This window comes from Schistocerca americana, chromosome 5, assembly GCF_021461395.2.
Source record: "Schistocerca americana isolate TAMUIC-IGC-003095 chromosome 5, iqSchAmer2.1, whole genome shotgun sequence".
NCBI classification, from domain to species: domain Eukaryota; kingdom Metazoa; phylum Arthropoda; class Insecta; order Orthoptera; family Acrididae; genus Schistocerca; species Schistocerca americana.
Genome location: NC_060123.1, coordinates 132,549,749 through 132,568,264, shown reverse-complemented (window position 1 = coordinate 132,568,264; position 18,516 = coordinate 132,549,749). Strand labels below are relative to the sequence as shown.

Sequence of the window (18,516 nt, the reverse complement as noted above, 5' to 3'; positions counted from 1 at the left end):
TTTCACAATTCTCTTGATCTTGTACTTTTTGTTTGTGGCTGCTGCACTTCACCTTTGTCCACTTTTCGGAAACTGTCGAAATATCTTGCAGAAAACGTGGCATGTTCACTTCGGTTTTTCTTTCTTGAATTTTAGTAATATCCATTTTCAGGGCATTGATTATCATATGTCCCATTATGAAAAAGAGCCTTAAATGTTGTTGAATAAATATAGTTATTCATTAACAAAGGCAGCTATTACAGGTTACATCTGTAAAGTAAACTACCAACAAATTTTATATATATATATATATATATATATATATATATATATATATATATATATATATATAAAAACAAAGATGAGGTGACTTACCGAACAAAAGCGCTGGCAGGTCGATAGACACACAAACAAACACAAACATACACACAAAATTCAAGCTTTCGCAACAAACTGTTGCCTCATCAGGAAAGAGGGAAGGAGAGGGGAAGACGGAAGGAAGTGGGTTTTAAGGGAGAGGGTAAGGAGTCATTCCAATCCCGGGAGCGGAAAGACTTACCTTAGGGGGAAAAAAGGACGGGTATACACTCGCGCACACACACACACACACACACACACACACACACACACACACACACACACACACACACACACACTCCTGGAAATTGAAATAAGAACACCGTGAATTCATTGTCCCAGGAAGGGGAAACTTTATTGACACATTCCTGGGGTCAGATACATCACATGATCACACTGACAGAACCACAGGCACATAGACACAGGCAACAGAGCATGCACAATGTCGGCACTAGTACAGTGTATATCCACCTTTCGCAGCAATGCAGGCTGCTATTCTCCCATGGAGACGATCGTAGAGATGCTGGATGTAGTCCTGTGGAACGGCTTGCCATGCCATTTCCACCTGGCGCCTCAGTTGGGCCAGCGTTCGTGCTGGACATGCAGACCGCGTGAGACGACGCTTCATCCAGTCCCAAACATGCTCAATGGGGGGACAGATCCGGAGATCTTGCTGGCCAGGGTAGTTGACTTACACGTTCTAGAGCACGTTGGGTGGCACGGGATACATGCGGACGTGCATTGTCCTGTTGGAACAGCAAGTTCCCTTGCCGGTCTAGGAATGGTAGAACGATGGGTTCGATGACGGTTTGGATGTACCGTGCACTATTCAGTGTCCCCTCGACGATCACCAGTGGTGTACGACCAGTGTAGGAGATCGCTCCCCACACCATGATGCCGGGTGTTGGCCCTGTGTGCCTCGGTCGTATGCAGTCCTGATTGTGGCGCTCACCTGCACGGCGCCAAACACGCATACGACCATCATTGGCACCAAGGCAGAAGCGACTCTCATCGCGGAAGACGACACGTCTCCATTTGTCCCTCCATTCACGCCTGTCGCGACACCACTGGAGGCGGGCTGCACGATGTAGGGGCGTGAGCGGAAGACGGCCTAACGGTGTGCGGGACCGTAGCCCAGCTTCATGGAGACGGTTGCGAATGGTCCTCGCCGATACCCCAGGAGCAACAGTGTCCCTAATTTGCTGGGAAGTGGCGGTGCGGTCCCCTACGGCACTGCGTAGGATCCTACGGTCTTGGCATGCATCCGTGCGTCGCTGCGGTCCGGTCCCAGGTCGACGGGCACGTGCACCTTCCGCCGACCACTGGCGACAACATCGATGTACTGTGGAGACCTCACGCCCCACGTGTTGAGCAATTCGGCGGTACGTCCACCCGGCCTCCCGCATGCCCACTATACGCCCTCGCTCAAAGTCCGTCAACTGTACATACGGTTCACGTCCACGCTGTCGTGGCATGCTACCAGTGTTAAAGACTGCGATGGAGCTCCGTATGCCACGGCAAACTGGCTGACACTGACGGCGGCGGTGCACAAATGCTGCGCAGCTAGCGCCATTCGACGGCCAACACCACGGTTCCTGGTGTGTCCGCTGTGCCGTGCGCGTGATCATTGCTTGTACAGCCCTCTCGCAGTGTCCGGAGCAAGTATGGTGGGTCTGACACACCGGTGTCAATGTGTTCTTTTTTCCATTTCCAGGAGTGTATATATCTCCATGGATGGATATGTGTATGTGTGTGTGTGTGTGGGCGCGCGAGAGAGAGAGAGAGAGAGAGAGAGAGAGAGAGAGAGTGTATACCCGTCCTTTTTTCCCCCTAAGGTAAGTCTTTCCGCTCCCGGGATTGGAATGACTCCTTACCCTCTCCCTTAAAACCCACTTCCTTTCGTCTTTCCCTCTCCTTCCCTCTTTCCTGATGAGGCAACAGTTTGTTGCGAAAGCTTGAATTTAGTGTGTATGTATGTGTCTGTTTGTGTTTCTATCGACCTGCCAGCGCTTTCGTATGGTAAGTCACATCATCTTTGTGTATATATATAATAGAGGGAAACATTCCACATTGCCTCATCAGGAAAGAAGGAAGGAGAGGGAAAGACGAAAGGATGTGGGTTTTAAGGGAGAGGGTATGGAGGCATTCCAATCCCGGGAGCGGAAAGACTTACCTTAGGGGGAAAAAAGGACGGGTATACACTCGCACGCACGCACACACACACACACACACACACACACACACACACACACACATATCCATCCACACATATATGGTATATGTGTGGATGGATGTGTGTGTGTGTGTGTGTGTGTGTGTGTGTGTGTGTGTGTGTGTGTGTGCGCGCGAGTGTTGAATTTTGTGTGTATGTTTGTGTTTGTTTTTTGTGTCTGTCGACCTGCCAGCATTTTCATTTGGTAAGTCACATCATCTTTGTTTTTAGATATATTTTTCCTACGTGGAATGTTTCCCTCTATTATATATATATATATATATATATATATAAAAAATCAAAGATGAGGTGACTTACCGAACGAAAGCGCTGGCAGGTCGATAGACACACAAACAAACACAAACATACACACAAAATTCAAGCTTTCGCAACAAACTGTTGCCTCATCAGGAAAGAGGGAAGGAGAGGGGATATGTGTGTGTGCGAGTGTATACCTGTCCTTTTTTCCCCCTAAGGTAAGTCTTTCCGCTCCCGGGATTGGAATGACTCCTCACCCTCTCCCTTAAAACCCACTTCCTTTCGTCTTCCCCTCTCCTTCCCTCTTTCCTGATGAGGCAACAGTTTGTTGCGAAAGCTTGAATTTTGTGTGTATGTTTGTGTTTGTTTGTGTGTCTATCGACCTGCCAGCGCTTTCGTTCGGTGAGTCACCTCATCTTTGATTTTATATATAATTTTTCCCACGTGGAATGTTTCCTTCTATTATATATATATATATACACACACACATATATATATATATATATATATATATATATATATATATATATATATATAAAAAAACCACAAAGAATTTGCAACTGAGTTGGTCCTGCTCATTCTCATAATATATATTAGATCACTTGAACTAAAAAATCACACCCATCTGTAAGAAGAGTAACAGGAGTGACACACAAAACCACCAGTAAATATCATTGAACATATTATGGGCTCAGACATAATGAATTATCTTGAACAGTTTGACTTCCTTCATGACAACCAGCATTAATTCCAAAACCGTCCATCTCATGAAACGAAACTAGTGCTTTTCTCTTATGATATCCTTACAGCCATGGATCAAGACGATCAGTTGGATGTAGTATTTCTGGACTTTCAAGCAACATTTGAACACACAAACATTTACATTTATATTGGGTGTCCAATAAAGAAGGTGACCAAACTGAGGATTTATTTGGCAGGGAGAATGCATTACGTCATCCTCAATGGAGAGGCATCGACATAACTAGAAGTCACTTTAGGTATGTTGCAGGAAAATGTATTGGGACCCTTGCAATTCATGTTGTATATAAATGATCTTGCATGAAATATTAACAGTAACCTCTGACTTTTTTACAGGATGCACTTACTTATATAATGAAGCACTATTCGAAAACACGTGCACAAATATCCAAGCAAATTTTGATAAGTTTTTAAAGTTGTGCTATAGATCCAAAGTGAATTTTCACTCTGCAGTGGAGTATGTACTGCTTTGGAACATCCTGGCAGATTAAAACTTTGTGTCAGACTGGAACTCAAACCCAGGACTTTTGCCTTTCGCGGATTATGGCTCTACCAAGTGAACAACCCTAGCATGACTCACAATCCATCCTCATATCTTTACTTCTGCCAGTACTTTATCTCCTACTTTCCAAACTTTACAAAAGTTCTCCTGCAAAACTTGTAGGAATATCACTAACGGAGGGGAGGATATTGTGGAGACATGGGTTAGCCCGAGCCTAAGTAAGGCTGTTCCAGTGAGTGCTTTATGGAGATGACAGCTCATGGCCTCAGCTCAGAGATGCGGCAGTGAGGGGAGCTGATGTTACGCATGCTAGTACTCTGTTGGTACAAGTAACAGATGCACCCATGCCTGTTCAGTTCTTTCACATGTGCAGCAACAATAATGTCTAGTCATGAAAGCCCACAGTCTACTTCATTAGAAGAAACATCTCTCTTTAGTTACAATACCAGAGAAGGAAAGTAGCTACTCACCATATAGCGGAGATGCTGAGTCGCAATAGGTACAACAAAAAGATACACACAATGATGATCAAATAGAAGAGAAAGCTTGCAAGGAAGTTGTTTCCAATTTGAAGCTCAACATGAAGGAAAATGTAAGTTAAAAATATTGTGATTGACAATTGTAAAATAACTTCTTGTACTATTGTAATAAGTTTATTTATTTCAGCTGAATGCTTCTGAAGAAATCCTGCATGAAGCCGTAACTCAAGCAAGTTACAAAGTAGCTCACATTATAGCATTGGCTGCCAAACCACTCTCTTTGGAGCCTCTTGTTAAATCACATCCAGTAGCAGTAGCGGAATGCACAGTCCCAAGGGTATTAGCAACATTTAAAGGCATTTGTCTCTCCAAGCAAATGGTGTTCCATCAAATCCTGGATATGAGAGCTGATATGGAGGCACAACTCAGGAATAATGCCCAGAGTTTTACAGTTTTTTCTTTCACACTATGAGATGAGAGCACAGATATATCCAATTGTGCTCAACTTGTTATGTTTGTATGTAGTGTGCATATCCAAATGCAAGTTGCAGTGGAGCTGCTAAATATGGTATCACTGGATTGTACAAGAAGAATGTATTTTTGAAGTAATATGTGGGTCTATGGACTTCAATGAACTTGTGCAAAAATCTACATTCTGTGGCCACAGACAGTGGGCTAAAAATGGTTGGATGTCAGCAAGGTTTTTGCTATCACTTACAAAATAAACTGAAGAGTGACTATGGAAAGGATGTCTGTGGTATACACTGTTTCATTCATCAGGAGGTACTGTGTGCTGAAACTGCGGAATGTTGTCATGTAGTGGACATTGTGGTGAAGAATGTCAATGTTGTACAAAGGCATAGCATCAACCACCACCAGTTCAAGAGGTTTTTTCAAGATACTGAATCTGAGTATGGAGATATACAATACCTTATCACTGCAGTGTGCAGTGGATCAGCAGCAGTAAGATTCATGATGACTTTTTGCAATTTGTGAGGAAATTACTTTGCTTCTAGACATACAAGGTGAAGTAATTCCTTGCCTCACGGAATCAAAATTGATATCAGATATTTCTTTTTTTGCTGATATGAATTGCAACTCAAAATATCCAAAATTTCATCGTAAAAATCATAAAACTATACTTAAGTCCTAATTTCCTCTGTCACCTTTAAAGTAATCACCTTGGACATGTATGCAATAGTCCCAGAGTCGGTCCTATTTTTGAGAGGACACCTGGAAATATGCAGGTTGGATCTACTGTGATCGCACTTGGATGTTTTCAACTGAGTCAACACTTCGCCCTTTCAATGCAATTTTCATCTTCATGAACAGGAAGAAGTCACATTGGGTTAGGTCTGATGAGTAGGGAGGGTGGGGGACCATTGCCATGTTGTTTGTGGTCAGGTATCCCTTCACAACGAGTGAGCTGTGCATGGGTGCATTGTCATGGTGTACCAACCAGTCTTTCCTCCACAACTCTGGTCATTTAAGGTGAACATTTTCCCTCAGTCACTTCAAAATTTTAAAGTAAAACTGCCTGTTGATAGTCTGATCAGAAATGACTTCATGTTTCTGTGAACTTGTTGAGCATTTTTTGCCTTCAAGGAGGCAGCATTTTCCATTATGATGACTGCTGCTTTGTTTCACGGTCCTAACTGTAGAACCAAGATTCATCACCTTTTATGACTCTGGATAAGAATTTTGGACACTTTTGAACTCTTTGTTACTGCTGAGTGCATGTCTGAATCCTGAGGTTTTACTGGTCGATGCTGAGAAGGCGAGAAACAAACTTTCCTGCAATTTGTCTCGTGTACAGTTCATTGGTTAGAATCCACTGACAGCTAGTGTATGACAGCCCAAGTCTGCTACAAACGTTGTGAATTGTCCGCCTTTGGTCTTTGTGAATCACATCACACACTTTCATAATCATTTCCAGTGTTGTGTACATTGATAATTGACAAGAATGTTTATAACCTTCCACAGATTCTTGGCTTGCTTGAGCCATTCAGATATTCTTGTTTGACTCTGGCGGGTTTCAGCTGGGGCTACACTGCAAGAGTTTGTTCTTGAAAAAACCACTGTAATAAGAGCAGTGGTAATTCATTGGGCTGCAGTATAGTGGAGGAGAAGGTGGCTGCTAAGGAGCTATGTAAGGTGCACAGACTTGCCTGGCAGCAGCAGTAGGGGCATACTGGCTAAAAAATGGAAATAATTGGATATCTTTAGGATATCCTGAATCTCATGCCAATAAATGGAATACAATAAATATAGGAATGGTCAGGGAAATGCTGACTGACTATTTAACAACTTCCAGCTGCTTCAATAAATCTTTTAGTGTAAGAAATGGAAGTAGGGAGCACTGGAAGAATGAAACATGACATCATGCAGGGGAGACAGTCTGGTTTGGCAACAGGTCAAAAACAGATGAAGGTGCTGTGACCAGCGTTTATGGTGTACAGCTAGACTAGAGACAGCAATCTCTCTGCTGGACACAGAATTCCAGGCAGAAATATCCGCTATCAGGATACTTGTGGAGGAGAATTTGTGTAGGCACTACAAAGATAATAACAGCTAGACTCTGTATATTCACAAAGCCAAGCGGTTCTGAAATCTCTATCAGACCCTGCAACAAGATCAAAGACTGCTGCAAAATGCCACAAAGACCTTGTCAGACTGGGGGGAAACCAACAGGGTAAACTTGCTGTGGGTCTTGGTCACCCAGGAATCAGCTGCAATGAACAAGCTGATAGACCGACCAGGACAGGTGTGACAGTTCCATTTATTCGATTGGATCCTGCCCTAATCATCACTAAGGTGATAGTTAAATAAAAACTGTGAAGCTGAATCAGAAGGCAGCACATAGAATATTAGACTATGATCCAGAAACAAAACTAATGGAAGCTAATGTTACCAAAGTGATGTTTTAAGAGACGTTCTGTAATACTTGGCTTGAAGAGACAGACTAAACTTGAGGCTGGACTAATGACAGGTCATGGGTACTTTAAGAACACCTACACATGATGGCTATAGAGAAAGAAGCCCTAAGTGTAGATTGTGTGGTGAGGGGTGATGGAGGTGCCCCACAGCTAATATCCCAGTGTGAAATGTTACAGATCAAAAGACACAATATGTACAGGTAATCAATTCATGAGGAAATCATGCTAATAAAGAACTAGTAAAGGGCCTTCTACTATGTTTTAAGGGTACTAGAATCACAGAGAGTGAACCCACACAATAAAATCTGTCTCAGTGCAGGCAGTAGTGAGCTGAAACTGCTTTGTCTGTTTCCTTGATAAAATCAAATCAATCTGACGAAAATTTTATTGATAAGTATTGTGAGTTATTGTGAAGAGAGAATTTTATTGCCATTATTGGGGATTTCATTGTTGCATGTATACATAATGAAAATAAACCTGACTGTTCAACATTTACAAGCAAAATTTGGAAGAGAGTCCACATCATTTATGGTGCCACACTTTACTTTGACCAGCCCAAAAAAGAAACACCTAAATTCATACATCTAGTAATGGACTAATTTTTGTAAAAGATTAGAATTGTGAAATTTAAATGGAACTTGTATGGCATTAACTTATTAGAAGTATTAGTTTGATTTTGAGAATGAAATTAAAATAGTGAAATTTAACTTAATAACTTCTCTTATTTCAAATCTCTCGGTAATACTGTACAGGACAGTATTCTGTTCTGGGATTTCAACCTTGATTGTGTGTGTTTATGAGCGTGTTGGTCTTATAATGTAGGCATCATTTAGGAAGGGATTGTTCCAAATTCCACAATTAAGGGAGTCAATTAAGAGATGATGATATTTAGTTTCTCAGTCAGAAATAAAGAAATATATGTTTACATATTTTTGAAAATTTAACTCCTATGGGGGGAAATAGGCATGTGAGAGTTTCTGAGAAAATAAATTATAATTAAGAACTACTAATGCATTTTTAAACCTACATCTATGAAAATTCGTATCTGGCTTCTTGGTGACAAATAAATAAATTGTGTGTTTCGGTGTTTTTGGAAACTGAGCCCCTAATGGAGTGAAATAGAGGATGAAATATTTTATGAATTACTTCATTATGAAAGCATTTTTAGATAAATCTATGAAAATTTGAATTTGGCTTCTCAGTTGGAAATTAAAAAAAAAAATGAGTTTCACTGTTTTTGGAAATTCAACCACCCGGGTTGAGAAAGGGAACGAGAGTTTTTACAGACGTATTTCATTATGCAAGCATTTTTGAAGCTAAATCTATGAATATCTGTATTTGGCTTGAAACTTCCTGGCAGATTAAAATTGTGTACCAGACTTAGACTCTAACTCGGGAGTTTTGCCTTTCACAGGCAAGTGCTCTACCATTGTGAGGAAGGGTCGTGAGTCATGCTTGGGTAGCTCAGATGGTAGAGCACTTGCCTGCGAAACGCAAAGGTCCTGAGTACGAGTCTCGGTCCAGCACACAGTTTTAATCTGCCAGGAAGTTTCATATCAGCACAGACTCCGCTGCAGAGTGAAAATCTCATTCTGGAAACAACCCCCAGGCTGTGGCTCAGCCATGTCTCCACAATATCCTTTCTTCCATGAGTGCTATTCTGCAAGTTTCACAGAAGGGCTTCTGTGAAGTTTGGGAGGTAAGAGACAAGGTACTGGCAGAACTGAAGATGTGATGACGGGTTGTGAGTCGTGCTTGGGTAGCTCACGTAGTAGAGCACTTGCCTGCGAAAGGCAAAGGTCCCCCAGAGTAGTTTTAATCTGCCAGGGACTTTCATATCAGTGCACACTCCTCTGAAGAGTGAAAATCTCACTCTGTATTTGGCTTACCTGTTACAAATAAAAAATAAATGTTTTATTGTTTTTGGAGATATTTCCAATTTTGTTTTAGGAAAATATTTCATTGTGAAAGTGTTTTTAAAGCTGCATCTATGAAAATTGGGTTTTGGCTTCTTGATTAGAAATGAAAAATTATGTGTTTCACTGATTCTGGAAAATCGAGCCCTAAGGGGTGAAATATTAAGGCAACATTGAAGCTAGACCTACAAAAACTGTAATCCGGTCTCAGTCAGAAATAATAAAATACATATTTAAGTAGTTTTGAAATTTCAGCCTCTAAGCAGCTAAACCAGTGGCCGAAAGTTTTTTTGAAAATAAATCACTATTAAAGAACTACTAAAGCATTTTTAAAGCTACATCTATGAAAACTGACATTTGTCTTCTCTCTCTCTCTCTCTCTCTCTCTCTCTTTTTTTTTTTTTTTTTTTTTTTAATAGAAAGAAAATAGAAATGTGTTTCATTGTTTTTGGTAATTCCGCCCCTAAGGGAGGTGAAGTAAGAGATGAAGATTTTTAGGAAAATATTTTGTTATATTAAAAATTTTTTAACGCTAAATCTATGAAAACTGATTTTTCAGTTACTGGTTAGATACACAGAAATATGTGTTAAGGATGAAATATCCTACAGAAATATCACCAAAAAATGCAAAAGGTATGATTAACAAAAACCTTGGGCTCCACCTATGAGAATCACTTTTTGGTTAGAAAAACATTCGAAAAAGACCACGTCCTTAATTAATCTGAAAAGTTCAGAAGGTGTTGCAATTTATAGACAACATAAAAATTCGATTAGAGAAAACAAAAATCTGTGTAGATCATACAGTCTATGCGAGCAAAGCAGTGGGTGCTAACCTAGATAAACTGTAACAGATTTTCTGCAAGGGAGCTTACAGACTGATGGAAGGGGAGAGAATGGAGAACAAGTACTTTATTTTTTATGACTCCCCCTTTTGGAAATGCCAGTTTCAGTTTACTGTAGAAACAGGGTGTGATCTATTGTTTAAGGAGCTACATTTATTGGCTCCAGGAGTTTCCATTCTCTCTCCACATATACAACTGAATTTTCAGCACTGAGGCCAAGTGCTTTGTTGGTCCTGATAACATAAATTATGATACTACTTACATAAAGCACACCATACAATTTACAAACTAGTGCAAATAAAATCATATCTACTAAGACATTAAGCCAGAAATGCCAAACTTTTAACGTTGTGGTGAGTTCTGTTGATATGTTATTACATCTCTCTCTCATTCTTGGAATTTTTTGTTTTCAATATGCTAATGAAATGAGCAGCAGAACACACACACAGTGAAATGAGTAAGTATCCACAATGGCAGAATCCAAGTCAGTACCTTCATTAGGGCATCACTGGCAGTGTAACAATTTCTTACAAAACTGCCTTTAAAATGGTCATCCCAAGGCATTACTTGTTGCTGATTTCTAATGATAAGCTACTTACTCTTAAAAAAGATAACACTTCAAAAAATAAATTCCCACTTCAAGTTTGTTTACTTACAGCTTGAAGAGACAGAGATTGATGATATTATATTTCTTGCACAAGAAGTTCCGTAATATCCTAGTTGGATAACCACTCCTTATTTGGTATGCAGATAATAGTAAGTAGAAGCATTTCACCATGTACCACATCTGGGGTGGCAGAGAAGCATTAAAAGGCCTGGAATTTATACAGATTTATTGATTCTGAATAAGTTCACTTACTCTTTTAAAAAAGATGCCAGTCAAGATAAACACATACATGAAAGAAACACTGATGATTATAATAAAATTGAATAAACAGGCAAAAATCATGCAATACATATAAATGAATACATATTATTCACAGCTGACACTCAAGAGTTTTGTGCAGTGTAACTGAAGTGTTTTTCTGCAACCAATTTTTTTTTTCCCCCTTGAAATTTTATGGTACTCAACGATTTTTGGGCAATTTGTTGTGCATCAGAGGTCTCCTATTCCTGAGGCTGACCACTAATACAATGTAAGTACTTCACAAGAGTAGAGAAGGCAAAATTACAAGGAATTACAGACCACTCATCTAATGAATCTAGCTTTGGCACAGAAAAGGCAGTCATCCACTAATGTGCTATTTGTTGAATATGTCTGTGCTGAACAGTGCCAGCATTATTTATGAAAGCCTTTACTGTGGACAACACACTTAAAGGCTGGAACACTACAAGCTGCACAAGGTCAGCCATTAAGAATAAATAATTATTAAAGAGTAATGAAGATCATCATAATTTAACATAATAGATGCCAGGACACCCTTCAAGACCACATATACTTTTAGGACGGCCAATCTTAGTAAACAAGCACAATAACATGAACTCTTATCTTTAATGGCAGTTTTATAACGCCATATATATAAAAAAAAAGCACTGGCAGGTCGATAGACACACAAACATACACACAAAATTCAAGCTTTCGCAACAAACTGTTGCCTCATCAGGAAAGAGAGAAGGAGAGGGAAAGACGAAAGGATGTGGGTTTTAAGGGAGAGGGTAAGGAGTCATTCCAATCCCGGGAGCGGAAAGACTTACACTCGCACACACACACATATCCATCCACACATATACAGACACGTGTCTGTATATGTGTGGATGCATATGTGTGTGTGTGCGAGTGTATACCCGTCCTTTTTTCCCCCTAAGGTAAGTCTTTCCGCTCCCGGGATTGGAATGACTCCTTACCCTCTCCCTTAAAACCCACATCCTTTCGTCTTTCCCTCTCCTTCCCTCTTTCCTGATGAGGCAACAGTTTGTTGCAAAAGCTTGAATTTCATATGTATGTTTGTGTTTGTTTGTGTGTCTATCGACCCGCCAGCACTGTCGTTCGGTAAGTCACACCATCTGTGTTTTTAGATATATTTTTCCCACGTGGAGCAGGAAGGGGGTTGAGGAGGGAGAGGGGATAGAGGAGAAGGAAGGGGCAAGAGGAGAAATAAGTAGGAGGAGGATGGAAAGAAAGGGTAGGAGGAAAAAGAAGGGGAGCAGGAGGAACAGCAGGGGAGCAGGAGGTCCAGGACATGAGCAAGAAAATATGAGGGTAAATAGGAAAAGGAGAGGAGGAAGGAAAAGGATGAGAGCATGATGTGAACTGGAGGTAAAGAACATGAAGAAAGAATGAGGAGAGAAGTGTGAAAAAGAGGTCAGATGAGGTAAGGAAGAGAACAGTTTGTGGAGGAAAGGAGGAGAGGGGAGTTGGAAAGGTGGAAAATGAGAAAAAAATGAATAGGAAATGCAGGAATAGGAGATGAGGAGAAAAAGAGGGAGGTACGAAGACCAACATCAAAAGATATGTACAATTCACTATTTTTATGGTTAATATGGTGAGGAGGGGATAAGGGTTGTGAAATTGAATGTACCAGGATTTCCACAGATATTAAGACTATCCAATAATTTCTTATTCATAGACAGCAGAATAATAATTAGAAAAATATAAACCTTTCTGTGACCGCAGGCAGTACAAAGAACATCCATATGTGGACTCCAATAACTAAGAAAAACTGAAAAATTATCTTCCCAAGAATAAATTTCCGCAAGAATAGTGACCGATCAATAATTATAAGTGCAAACTGAAGTATCATCATAACTAGGAAAGGAACAGGTACTTTGTTTTCTTGTAGATATGATGAGACACCACCATCACCCTGCTGGGTCTGTAAAGAGAGAAAGTGGTACAGTTTAGACTCAAATTATTAAGTGATACAGTTTGGATATCACAACTAAGTGACTATGAAACATAAACATATTTGTACAAAAATGCCTCAGACTGTATACACATATAACCAAATAAATAAAACAATGATTTTAAGTAAAATTATGTACAAAAAGTGATGTGAACAATACAGTTTCAAACACTAAGAAATATGTCCAACAAATTTCAGAGCTGAGGTGAATTCATGGCTTACATTACATCATTTAATACTTCTTACTGTGGTAAAATGCCTCAGAATATTAGTTCCATGGTCACAAATCTTGCAGACATTCATTAAACACTAATGATGTAATTTGACTCCCTTAATCTAGTTATACCAATGGTCGCATGATAAGTGTACACAATTTATATTGGCATCTAAATTCTTCAAAACATACAGAGAAAGAAGGACCTGCTATACACATCATGCATATGCACAAGAAACACTGATGTTAATAAACTAAACTGTGAGGAGCATTTCAATGTATGCTCAACAGAGTGAGATGTCATAATGAATGGTAAATAGCAGGAAATGCATACTGACCACCTTCAGAGTGTATTTACCTTTAGCATCTATTCAATTATTTAAAAGTAGAAAAAAACATTAAAATAGTGGTTGCAGGTGCTATTAATAATCAGTTTTGTTAAAACATTTTTAATCTCTATAATAAGTAGCCCAACCACAGTGCTTACACCCTCTTAAATGAACACTGATAATGTATCTGTTATATATTTGCATATTTATTAATCCATAAAACCTTGTTTATGAAATGGGATACAAACTGTAGCAATTGTCAATAAAGCCTGTAGCTTGTAGTTGCAATGACATTTTTTTTAAAGACATACACCTTGAAGGACAAAATACATCTATCTTTTTGTGATGACAGGTTTTAAACAATTATTCCTATTTTCAAATAAATGTGTATTTATCATCATCATCATCGTCTTGGTTTTCGCTTTATTCAGCATCAGGCTGGGTTGTAACATTTAAGGTACTTCTCCTATTTCCCATATTTCAAGCATTCTTCTTCTGTAACTGTTTTGTTCCATTCCAGATTCCTTCTTCTAAAACTGGTCAATTCATCTGCTTTAGGTTTCCCTCTTGCTCTGAAACTTGGCCTCCATCATCTTTTTTGGTATTCTTCCACCTTCTTTTTCTCTTTACATACCAAAATCATTTAACCTGTTTTTCTCCATTCTCTTTTTCAAATTTTCTACTCCAGTTTCATTCATAACATCTTCATTTCTCATTGTCTCTCCTAGTTTTTCGTAAAGTATTTCTTAGAAATTTCACATCGCTGGCTTGGATTCTACTCTCCTCTTTTCTTCTCCTTGGCCAGGTCTTTGACTCATACAGCAGCATGGGCATAAAGTATGTCTTGTACAGGACTTCCTTACACTTATTGGCACCTCCCTTCAGAGACTACGACCCTCCCACACTGGTAAAAAGCACTTCTCTGTTGTATCCTTTTGCTAACTTCTGCCTCCATTCTTGCATTCTTTTCTAATTATTTAAAGTTATCCACAATTTCAACATTCTGGCTTTGACTATTAATTTGTCCCTTGCCTTCTACATCTCTGCTGTAGTCTTGCTTTCCTCCACACAGCATTTCATTCCATATTTCTCAGCTTTTCATTTAAGATGTCTCTTGGTTCTTGTACTGTTGGTTCCCTACATTACAATATCATTGGTAGATAGCAATAAGGTCATCTCCCATGCTATATGAATATCTTTTGTCATACACTCCTTGAAGAATTTCACTTGTTTATTTTCCAACTCCCTTTCTCTCCAATTTTCCCAAACCTTTTCTCCAGGACACTATCGTAAGCCTTCACTAAGTCAAGAAATATCATTAGAAGATCTTTCCCATACTCCCAAGGCCTGTCCATCAACTGTCTCATACTAAAGATTGGGTCTACTGTTGATCTACCACATTGAAAACCTACTCCAAGTAACCTTTCACTGTTTTTCTCATCTTCTTTCCACTATAATCTTCATTATTTTTGCTAATTGTGATACAAGTGTGATCCCTCACCACTTATCACATACTTCTCTGTCTCCACTATTGAACACTGGAATTAGTATTCCCTTTCCCCATTCTTCTGATAAAAACTTGCTGCCAGCTCCGATAACCAAGAGTTCATTGCCATTGTCACATTGTCGTCATCATTGTAACGATTACCACTGAGGTGTTGTTTGAGTTTGAGGAACAGATGGTAATCGCTCGGCACAAGATCAGGACTGTAGGGTGGGTGGTCTAAAACTTCCCAGCCAAAACTGTCCGATAAATCGCGGGTCTGACCTGCAGTGTGAGGTCTTGCATTGTCATGGAGAATGACAATTCCCTTTGTCAGCATGCCACCTCTTTTGTTTTGAATTGCTCTGCGTAGCTTTCTCAGGGTTTGGCAGTATGCTTCTGCATTGATAGTGGTTCCTCGTTGCATGAGGTCGACCAAACACCATGCCTATCCCAAAACACCGACGCCATGATTTTGCACTGGGACAGAGTCTGTCTGGCCTTCACCTTTACAGGCGAGTGTGTGTGTTTCCATTCCATGCTCTGTTGCTTTGTTTCAGGCACGATATGTGAAACCCATGTTTAGTCTCCAGTTACAATCTGACTCATGAAGCCGTCACCTTCTTCATGATAACAAGTCAAGCACTTCACAGCACACTCAAATCTTTGGTAGTTGTGGTCCTCTGTTAGAGTGTTTCGGGACCCAATGGGAGCACAGTTTCCTAAACTTTAGGTGTCCAGTAACAATGCTGTAAAGCACTGATCTCGACACATCAGGAAATTCATTTGAGAGACCTGTTATTGTGAAGCACCTGTTATCACGAATCCTCGCTTCAACTGAGGGCACCAAATCATCTGTAATCAAAGAAGGGTGACCACAGTGGTCCTCATCATGGACATTGTCATGGCCATCTTTGAATTCTCATACCCACTTACGCACTTTGCTTTCACTCATAACAGTATCACCGTACACTTCACAAATCTGTTGATGAATTTCTGCAGGAGACAGGTTCCTTGCTGTCAAAAACCGTATCACTGAGCGAACCTCACACGCGGCGAGGGAGTTGATAGTCTTAAACATTTTGAAAGCACAGAAAAGAACCGTACAGGTTAGCTACAGTGCTGAAACTGAGCACAGTTGTTCCCGAGGCATGCTGGTACACGACGCACATGCTCATTGCGGTAAGCTCGCGAATTACTAGTGTCTACAACAAAACGGACCTTACTTACAAAACACACCTCATAGTTACATGTGGGGTAATTTGGTCTCTATAAATTCAGCAACAGAATTGAAACAATGCTGGAGCATTGCACTGGTAACATTGTTAACAAGTATAATTAGCAAATCTACATTATATAACCAATAGTGAATGACCTTTCACAAGGGGGTCACATCTATAGGCCGTGCAGGATACAGTGGCCAATGTGCAGTAACCAGTTTCCATTCAGAGAGCTGGGCAACCATCAAAAGAGCTGGGAAAGTTCATTCTTACGTTCAGGAGGGGAGGCCAACAAGTATTTGCCACCTTTGGGCTGGCTGGTGATGACAGAATTGACATGCATGTCCTGTAATCCTCCTCAAAGAATTTTACACAACCTATTCGGTACAAAAATTTCATTTATGGTTTAATTGTAGCTTTATATGTCAGGTTCACTACGATGTGCCCATCATTTCATTAATGGTCACAGTTACTGCTATATTTATGTGGAAGTAAGACATGAGCGATGATGATGAAGATGACACAACAACACCCAGTGATCTTGAGTGAGTGAAAATCCCTGACCCTGCCGGGAATTGAACCCAGGACCCCACGTGCTGGAAGTGAGAATGTTACTGCAAGACCACTAACTACAGATTTTTCCAATGAGAGAATGTAATATTTAAGAGCCATTGATAGCTGGTGAACTGAGGAATGTAATGTGTTTTGAAACAACATAAGTGACGTAATTACACATTTATTTAGTACTGAGTATGTTCTTTTCATAAGTTGCTGACCTTAATTTTTTCTCAGTTAAAAACTTAATAAACCACTATTTCAGAATTCTCTCACAATTACACCTGCACGGCATGTTAGTGAGATGAGACTGTGTAAACTTCACTGAGTTTTGGCAAAAGAAGAAAATTTTTAACATGGCAACAAGAGAAATGTGTAGATTTTACTTAAAATTCCCCATTCGTGGCTCTTCTCTAAAAGTTACAAGTGATTAATAAACCAGGAATCAATAAATTTCTGCATTTTCAGTGGAATTCTTTTTATATACTAACCAAAGAAGAGGTCACAGATCTCTCTGAATGGTCACAATGCAACTGTGGGCATGGAGGGGCCCCACGTAATATTTACAAGTGTAGGCTTCAGTTTAGGATGGCACTTCACCTCCAGTGCTTGGCATTTTTCATACAGCACTCTGAGTGATCCCCCACCTCTGCTGCTCTCACCATGCTTCTCCCAGCTGATGGCGCATCTAGTGGCTATGGCATTTTGCAAGCACTGTACTCGTCGTCATTGACTTTGATCAGATTTATGGTGCGTGCAAGGCTTTGCCAGAAAAGGAAGTGTCAGATCCGGGAGCTCCAGATGCCTAAGCATTTAGTAGAAAAATTGCATTTTCTATGCAGGTCAGTGAGGCACAAGCCATTTACGTTAGTGTAGTTTACAGGCAACAGTTGGCACCACTGAAAGAGTATAGAATGGTAATATGAGGGTTGTGGGATGGTCGAGTCCCTGTGAGGAAACACTTTATATTTTCAATTTTTATCTTTCTTACACTGCAAATGAAGTGAAGTAATGTCCAATATATCGTATTTATTAATACTTTCATAAAAGTCTTGAAAAGAAAAGGCAAAGGGAAACCTGGAATTGGAAATAAATTTCCAGAAGGGATTGTAAGTTTTCCATGAGAACTTCTCATATAAAATTAGTTACTTTTATTATTTTACAGTTGATGATTCACAGGTGCTGGGATGATATTTATCATAAAATCAAGGGAAGTAGTTATTTTCTCTGCATGTTGCACGTGTTATAAACGTCGCATTTTTACAATTACATGTATGCTTTAAAGTTTCTATATAAAAAGAAACTTGGTTTACATTTATAAAAGATTCATTATCATAACATTGTTTGAAACAAACCATGCATAATGCATCATTTCACTAAATATTGGTGAGGATACCAAGTGACATACAGTGGAATGCATTTTGATGCACTCTTGTTGGGATGTGATTTCTTTTTCTCTCTCAACCAGACAAGAGCAGTTTTGAGTCTTTTTGATCAAACTTTTTACCTGACAATAAAAACAGATATTGTGTGGTTGCACTAGCGGAGTGTAATTGGAGGAATCATTTTAATACAGCACAATGGCAATCCCCCTCCATCTTGAAAAATCTTAGTGTATAACTGCGGATTTGT

At 39.8% G+C, this 18,516-nt stretch overlaps 1 protein-coding gene across 1 annotated transcript in view; it reads right to left on the bottom strand.

Moving 5' to 3' along the window:
* The window catches only part of LOC124616722 (piezo-type mechanosensitive ion channel component), a 684,203-nt gene that overhangs the window by 58,999 nt on the left and 606,688 nt on the right, over positions 1 to 18,516 (bottom strand). The window contains exons 40-41 of the mRNA XM_047145082.1: positions 12,839 to 13,053; positions 10,897 to 11,055 (exon numbers count right to left, since the gene is read on the bottom strand). Coding sequence (XP_047001038.1) covers positions 10,897 to 11,055; positions 12,839 to 13,053 — 374 coding nt within the window. The remainder of the gene's footprint in view (positions 1 to 10,896; positions 11,056 to 12,838; positions 13,054 to 18,516) is intronic.